The following is an 8,657-nucleotide window of genomic DNA, read 5'->3' as shown; positions in this document are numbered from 1 at the left end:
TTGTAGCTCCTCATCCTCATTGTAGCTCTTCATTCCCATTGTAGCTCCTCATCCTCACTGTAGCTCTTCATCCCCATTGTAGCTCCTCATCCTTGTAGCTCTACATCTTCACTGTAGCTCTTCATCCTCTTTCTGGCTCCTCATCCTCTTCTTCCCTTGATTTGGTTCAGAACAGACAAAAGTAGCTGCTGCAGGGTGAAGATATCTGCAGTGCAAAAGCTGTGTAGGAGGACATAACGAGCTTCTGGCAGATGGGAAAAGGCTGATGAATCCTGAAATCGTGGATGAGATCCAACTGTCCTGGCGTGTGTGTCCCCCCAGCATCTCCTGCCCTTCAATTAACCTTTAATCAACCAGGATCTGACCTGGGTGAAAAGTCAGGTTCAAAGTTTTCAGACACATTGTCAAGAAAAACATGAGAACTTGAGAGAATGATGAGGTGAAATTCTTTAAAAAACACAGTTTTTTTCTGGGGAAGAGAAAATTTAAAGAGTGGTACTTTGATTTGTTTGGGGTTTTTTGATTTTTGGGATTTTTTTGTCAAGCCCTAATGATTCTTTTCAAAAGTGATTGACTAAGTCTAATAAAAAAAAATACTGAATCCATTGCTGAGAGCCTAATTCTCTATCTCATGTGAATTACAAGTCAGTCTGAAATGAAGCCATGCAGGTGTCTTGCAGGAATTATTTGGTCCAGTGTAATTACTATGGAATAAGTGAATATCCTGCTGCTGCAAAAAAAATAGGAAGTGATAGGAAAAGGGCACATCAGCTTTGAGGAGTGCTGTTGGGAGAGATGAATGCCTGTGGAAAAGCAGGAAGGAGACAATTAGAAAAATATCAGGTAAAATTCTCTTACAGAGAATAGTTTTCATCCAATTGGTTCTGCCAGGAATGGATTTAACCCATCAAGTCAGTAAAGCCTTACAGGCAAAAATAAGGATATCATAAAAGCAGGATGAATTAATTCCTTCTCGGAGGAAAAGACCACCCATGGAGTGGTGAACTCCCTTTGATCCAAGCACACGAAGCCAGCGAGAGCTTCAAGGAAGTTTTTAATGCTGTAACATGAGCACCAACTGGCCATGAGGCATGGGGCAAACCCATCACAATTCACTGTTAAATAACGCTCCAGGTCCCAGCAGTGCTGTTTCATTCCACCATATCACTAAAAGGTCCCTCTTGGCTTTGCTTTTAATTAATTAAGTCACAGTGGTGGCGAGCGTGGCGCTGCAGCAGTTTCTCTCTGCCTAATTGTTCTCCAGGCATATTTGCAGCACTCCTGTTGTAATCCCAGGCTTGTTTCAGGAGTCAAGCTGCACAAATGAAGTTCCTGCTATTAAAAGCAGTTTGTTTCCCATTCCTTAGCAATCTGTTCCTAACGCTGAGCCTCGCTGGAGCATGCACTTTTATTTTTGGCAAGTTTTTTTTTTTTTTTAAGCCAAAAATCCGGTGACATTTACCAGCTACCACACCGCTCCCAGACTCTAGCCATGCTCAGGAAAACAAAGTTTTCCATGTCAGCATCATATTATTTTCAGCAGCAGCAGTCTGATGTGCCCAGTTTGATAGATCCTGGTGCAATGACATAATTATCCTCCTCCCTCAGGATAGTTTACTCCTTTCAGGAGGACAGGATAACTTGCTCCTTTTCTCTCCTTCCTGCATTATGGTCTTTGAGCAATGAAACTCATTTTTTTTCCACACAGATGGCCCTAATATTAGGAGATACCTCACTCCCAAAGGTTTGCAGGTGGGAGGATGTATTTTATATTACATTGCTGTTATTCCCCCATCTTAAACTGCAGGACAGACACAGCAAATTCAGTCACCTTATGCTTCATCTCAGCTGTTTCTTTTGTATCAGACTGGTGCCACAGCAGCAGAAACCATTCTTGTTCTCTCCACATTGCTCCAGCTAAAGCTGACTGGTTTTACACATAATGAAACTCATCCCTCATCTCTTTAAAATGCTTGGGCCTGGTTTATGTTTTCAGAGCAGAGTGACTCGCGGTCGGAACCTGTCTGTTCCTGATGGGAGAGCGAGCGTTTCCCTTCTCCCCCGGCTTCATCTGGGGGTTTGTGTGTAGCTCTGTAGCTAAGGCACTCCTTGTTGTTCCCCCACAGGATCAGGACAGCCCCAGGTGTGAAGATCTCGGACATCAGGGTCAGCGATGCCGACCAGTGGGGTGTGCAGGAGGAGACGGACAGCGCCAGCACCACGGCCACGCTCACCTGCGTGCACAACGACCCCGGCGCCGAGGACAGGTGAGCCAGAGACACCCCAAAACTCCCCTATGAGCCACAATATTCCTCCTCAGCCTCCTGGAAAACCTAGAGGTGATCTGATGAGAGCTGTTCTCCCTTTTGTTTCACTCCTGAGCTTTTGGGAGTCAGTTATTGAATTAAACCGGAGGCAGCCGCCCGTTCCTAGCTCACATCTGCTTTTCATGACCCTGCAGGGCAGCAGAATTCCTGTTGCCAAGGGGCCAACAGGAAAAAATGAATTAAAATAGAGAAATACGGGGAGCAGTCGACAGCAATATAGGACGATACAGCCTTTATTTGAAAGCTATGAAAGTAACAGCTATTCACTGTTATTTATTAATGCTGAAAAACACCTCTGAGTGCCTCTGAACCCTTGGAATGCACTGTACATTTGTGATGGGAATGCTCCCACCAGCTGGATCAAAAGAAATGAGAAATTGTTAGTCAGAATTATGGATTTTACAAAACAAGCAATTTCTCCCCAGTATCCTGCAGTTACTCTACTGTTAAAGTATACCCTGCATAAATTTAGCTAGGAACTGTATAATAATTAGGAAATCACAAAACTTTATGGCATAATTTTTATTCACAGAGTCTTGTGCATCCATCTTTTTTTCTGAAAACTCCTGTAAGGGAAGAAAATAGTTGCTGGTAATTGCTTAGACCTAGGAAGGTTATTGTCAGAGGTTTGGAGTACAGAGAGAGTTTCTGCTCTGTTTAGTTTGTGAAGTTGTATTTGAGGAGTAAACGAATCCCATCCAGCCACCTGCCACAGAAGTGTTGAGGGGAAAGATATTTAATGTGGAAAGATATTAAATGGGAAGATATTTAATGACTTTTTAGCAACAGGAACTGCTGAGGAGAGTTCTGGCTGTGTGAAGCAGGCCTGGTGAACAATGAGGGAGAAGTCCTGGGTGTCTCCAGTGCTGAGGCAGAGTGGAGGTGACAGTGGGACACAGACATTGGCCTGGCAAAGCTGGGCACAAGGGGAGTGAGGAGATTCCCCCTCAGTCTCTGCAGAGGTGCTACAGAGCCTTGTGGTGTGAATTCCAGACAATTTCCCTTCAGTAGCTGTTCCATGCACTTGTTCCCCAATTAAAGAAAAAATAGATAGGAAAGAAAAGAAAAAAGGAAAGAAAACAGAAGAAGAAGGGGAGGTGGGGAAGACCCCTCTTATTTCCTAAGCACATTTGTAAGTCAGATTTCTGAGGGGATGCAGGAAGTTCCAGCCTCCTTCCATCGTTATTTTCTGGGGTTTCATGGGCTGATAAAGCAGAGCTTGGGCTGCTGCATTTGGCACTTTGTCTCCCAGCCCTTGTCCTCTGGCAAGGTGTCCCAGGTCCCCCAAAGCTGCTGCTGAGGCCACTGAGTCCCTTTGGGGGTGGGAGCTCGGGGGTCTGGCTCGGGGGGGACCTTTGTGCCTGTCCTGGGGCTGGGAGGGGACACCGTGGCTCCAGCAGGGAGCTCAGCCTGGCTCAGCTCCAGTAGCTCATGTGGTGTGATGCTTTAGGATTTCAGCTTTTATTTTATTGATATATTTGTAATCCTGCAGTTCTTTAGTGTGTAACTCCAAACTCCACACACACTGGGAGCTGCTGTTCTCCCATTTGGGTCAGACACAGCAATTCCTCTCCAGGCCTGGCAGTCAGGGACACCTCACTGCCTCAGGCCTGAGAGATGGAAACAAAAGGGAGCTGGGGGCAGCAAACTGGGGGTAAATTCCTTCATTAGCTGAAGCTGTAATTGGCAGATTAACCCCCAATGTGCAAATGCACCAAACTTATAAAAGAGTGAAACCTGTGGTCCATTTTTGGGTGCAGCCCCTGGGGGGCTTCATCTGCCCTAAATGCACCTGAAGGCCCTTCAATAAACATTGAAACATTTTATCCCCTTAATTTTGCTCGGCCTCTGTATTTAGATAGTCCAGAAAAGGCAACAGGTGGCTGGGCAGGGTCTGTGAACCCCATCAGGTTCTTGCCTCTAACAACTGTGGCCTCTGTTCCCTTCAGAGCAAGGTGGAAAGCCATCAGTCTGAAAATGAAATACTGAGGTTAAAGGAAGATTAAGGTCATCTGATGTTACTGAAATCAAAATGAAGGAACTATTTTTAAAGTTGGGCAAAAAAAAAAATAATAGCCTGAGCACTCAAACTTATTGCCTTGTATGTGGTTTCACTAATCCATGAAATTATACCTGTCACAGTAACTTAGTTTTTATTAAAACTGAGTTTTGCTTTGTGTTGAACTGTTAAATTGCACAAAAGGAATGCATCTCAAGTTAATTAATACTTTGACCCTTGCCTTTGTGAGATTAGTTTAATATTTTTGGATTAATTAAAGTATGCAAATAGAAACTGCTGAAAGATCACTTCCAGATTTGCAAATATTGTAGTGCTTAGAGTAAATATTTAACTTTGATCTTTCCTTTAATTTGTCTTTTTGGTCATAATGGTGGCCCTCCTGTTTCTTTTGAAGAATGTCAAGTGTTTATATTGAAGTTCTTGTTGCATTTAAATGATCAGAGACCTGAACTTGCATCTATTAAGGTCAACGTGACAAAATTGTCATTAGGCCCGGTTCATGTGTTCCTCACTTTAGAAATCCAAGGAGTTTCATTAAGGGCAGTTTGTGTCTGAGTGCAGGATCCACCTCTTTTGTGGCAGTGAACAGAATCACATCCACCTCAGGGGAGATGCTATTATTTTTGGAATTAATTTCATTTCTGCTGACTCGCCCAGCTGGTAGAGGAGCGGCGGCTAAGCCAGCACTGAGCCTCTGAGCCGAGCTTAACTTATTTCTGGGGAAGATTTGGCCAAGTTCACGGCGGGGCTGAGCCCCACTCAGCCTTTGTGTGGGGACACCGAGAGATCCCTGTGAGGCAGAGCCCCCAGACTGAGCTCTGGGCTCTCCAGTGCCCTTCACCCCATCAGCTCAGCTTTGCACTTGGGCTTTGGCCAGGGCTCAGCTCTGCAAGGGGAGCAGTGACTCTGGGCTGTGACATGTTCTAATCCTGTCTGCCTTCCTTTCAGCCCCGCTTATCAGCTGGAGCATTTCCAAATTTGCTTACTTTTCTAATCTCTCTCCCTCTCCCCTCTGCAGTGTTACTGCTATCATGAGATTTTCATCTCCATTTCTCACATTTCCCTACGCAAATGGAGTGTCCATTAAAATGCTTTAAATTAAGACCTTTCCTCCTTTCATGCAGAGTGCATCATTGCCTTTTTGGTGCATTACTTAAAAAAAAATTCCTTATCACAGTGTTTCAGGCAGTTTACATTATATTCTATTAAAAATCCATTTTGTCCAAGGTTGTCACAATTCATAGATTAAAGCCTTCCAGAGTGTGTTTTGTTAGGAATACATTCATAAATTCACCTCTTTAGTAGTCCCATAAGCTTATATTTAAAACCTCTTTTTTGATAATGCAGTTGAACAAAGAGCATAAAAGGAAGAGATTTATTTTAAATATACACACACTAATATATATGCCCACATCTTTTCTGATCTGTGTGGAGCCTTGCTTGGCCCTTACTTTTGCTGTCTCAAAGGACTTTTTTTGGTAGGTGATTGAGTGAGGAGATTGGTTGTTGCCATCTGCATCTCTTCTCCCTCAAGCTCTTTCCTTGGGGCAGAAGTCTGAGAATCTCATTTTGGTGGGGATAGTTGAAGCAGCAGTGTTTTGGTTCAAAAAGACACAGTTTATTCTTCAAGCACAAATAGTTCTGCTCTGTGCCTGCGGCTGGGACCCAGCACTTCCATTCCATGGGCAAGGATCTGTGTGGAATTCTGCTTTGAGAAGGGAGGCTTGCAAGGAAGTCAGGGTTGGTGGGCTTTGCTGAAAATCAGGTGTTTTCAGGCCTCTGTGCAGAACAGCTGAGCTGCTGAAGGGCTGGGATCTCACCCAGTGCTGTCAGTGCTGAATTAGTGCAAGAAGTGTTTTTGAAATACACAGCCAAAATTTGGGAGCCTACCAGACACGAGTCCTCGGAGGTTTCCTGCAAACAGATCCCACTTTGTAAAGGCCATGCAGGTTTTTCCCTGCATTTGCCAAAAGATGGATGGAGCTTTGCAATTCTTGTGTCCTCTGCTCCTGCAAGTTCTCTGGAAGCATTTCAGGAACATGCCAGAATCAGCCTGCAGTGGGACCAGGGCAAGAGGGCTCCTGGTCCATCTTGGCAAGCTGTGGTACCCCATAACTCAGGGTTGATATCCTGAGGAACAGGATTTCAGGAGCTTTGCCAGAATGATTTAGCATTTTACAGGATTAGGTTATTTCACATCAGTGCTGAGCAGGAGCTGAGTTTCCATGGTCTCATTTGAAAGGCTCCAGAACAGAAGATAATTCATGGTGCTCGGTGTTCTCCTTGCTGGAAAGCTGAAGAACAAACACTTCATGTGACCCAGCCTTTGGTTCAGGGCAAAGGAGATGGCACCAGCACAAAAGCTTGGGCCAGAATTGCAACAGCTCTGAAATGGAATATCCTGAGAGATCATTTTCCTTCCTCAGGAGCAGTCATTAAATTGTATTGGATTATTACCAGGTAAGGAGAGGCTGATCCTTGACAAACTAGTATTTTAATCAGGAAGGTTATATTTATGCTAACTAGCAAAGTTAATAAAATCGATTTAACCTGCAGTGCTGAGTAGAGCGTTATTGAGACCAAACTGGTTCTTCTCACCTAGGGATTGTTTTATCTTCATGTCTATAATACAGCTTCTGTCTCTCAGGATATCCATTACTGCAGAAATTAAACTTGCATGAGGGGCACTCAGCATGCAGAAGTAGAAAGACTGAAATCTTCAGAAGGCTTTTTTTCCAGGTGTCCTCAGAAGTATTTATTCTGTTACCTGGAAATTTATATATTTTTTAAATTGTTGCAGTCCAGCTCAGCTCTAACATCTGACATCTTCTGTCTTTAAACTTGAATGGAAAATTAAGATTCTATTATGATCATTCAGTTTCTTTACTGTTTTAAGAGATGTTTGCAGAATACAAATTATTAACTTATTTTAAAAAACTGTAAATGAAATGTATCTTTAAAACAGGAAAAGCAGTTATTTCATGTATTTATAGGCATGCAAATACATCCTCCTGTTTTCAAATAATTCACTTCTTTTCCTGTGCTTGTGAATACCCTTTGAACCAAGAATATCAGCCAAAAGAAAGATGTAAAATTTGCTGCCAGTTAAGATTTGTGCATATATTTATTTAAAGTAAATATATGTTACAGGAATGGATGATCAGCTGAGCAAAGATGCATCATTTGGTTTTGTTTTCAAAGCTTTGGGTGTGTCTGGAGAAGGAGAGCTGGGGTTGTTTCCTCTCTGAGCTCACTTTGGCAGAGTTTGTGGCACAAGTGGCAGCTCAGAGCTGCTGTCCCTGTCCCGTGGGGAGAACATTCCCCACTGCCCATTCCAGTCCCCACTTCATGGGGCAATAAAAAACTGCTCCACCTGGAACCTGAGGCTTCCTGGGCTACTCAGCCCCTCTCTGCCAGATGGAAATTCTCTCTCAGAGCTCTTTGGAGGCGTTTCTATGTTGAATTCCCCTCCACTCTGCTCCAGGATGACACACTTGGGTGTGATGTTGCCTCCAAGCCATCAAGACAGGGACTGTGGGGCAGAGATTTGGAATCCCTTCCTCCCAGGGAGATCCTGCTGCATCCCAGGGCTTTGCTGAGCTGATTCCCTGCAGGGACTCGGCCTCCTGAGGCTGGGCTGTGCTTGTACCCAGTGCCAGCTCAGCACAGGGCAGGCTGATGCTGCACTGAGGAGCTCCTGGAAGATAAATTAGCCCAGAGAGACGGGCTGTAGGCACTGTAGCACACCACAGAACATGTTCCCCACGCTGGGAAAGGCATCAGGCCGTGCACTCAAACACTTCCTGATGTGTTTATTGCCACAGGAGCTCGCCTGGCCCCAGGACACCGAGTGTGTGAAGTGCCACCAGCAGCAGCAGTTGTCTGACAGGAGATCAATTGCAAGTGCTGCTGTGCACAAAAGAGCAGAACTGCTGCCGACAGCCAGCCTTGCTCACTCTTATTCCAGGCCATGCAGAGGCAGTGGGCTGGGTGCCATGGGGTTCACAGAGTTCTACAACGTGAATGAGTAAGAGGAGCAGAGGGAGGAGAGAAACACCAGGAGGTGTGTAAAGCAGGAAAGAACTGAGAGGAGCTGAGGGAAAAAAACCAGGGAGATGGGAGGGGAAAAAAACAGGGAGATGGGAAGGGAATGCCAGGGAGATGGGAGGGGAAAAAGCCAGGGAGATGGGAAGAGGAAAAGCCAGGGAGATGGGAAGGGAAAGCCAAGGAGATGGGAAGGGAAAGCCAGGGAGATGGAAGGGGAAAAACCCAGGGAGATGGGAAGGGGAAAAAGCCAGGGAGATGGGAAG

The 8,657-nt window shown here is 44.9% G+C and overlaps 1 protein-coding gene across 1 annotated transcript in view; it reads left to right on the top strand.

The window, feature by feature from the left end:
- The window catches only part of TMEM132B (transmembrane protein 132B), a 210,226-nt gene that overhangs the window by 94,360 nt on the left and 107,209 nt on the right, over positions 1-8,657 (top strand). The window contains exon 3 of the mRNA XM_033518228.1: positions 2,127-2,267. Coding sequence (XP_033374119.1) covers positions 2,127-2,267 — 141 coding nt within the window. The remainder of the gene's footprint in view (positions 1-2,126; positions 2,268-8,657) is intronic.

The sequence above is a fragment of the Parus major genome, chromosome 15 (assembly GCF_001522545.3).
Source record: "Parus major isolate Abel chromosome 15, Parus_major1.1, whole genome shotgun sequence".
NCBI lineage: Eukaryota > Metazoa > Chordata > Aves > Passeriformes > Paridae > Parus > Parus major.
Note: the sequence above shows the minus strand (reverse complement) of the source record. Positions and strands in the feature narration are given on the sequence as shown.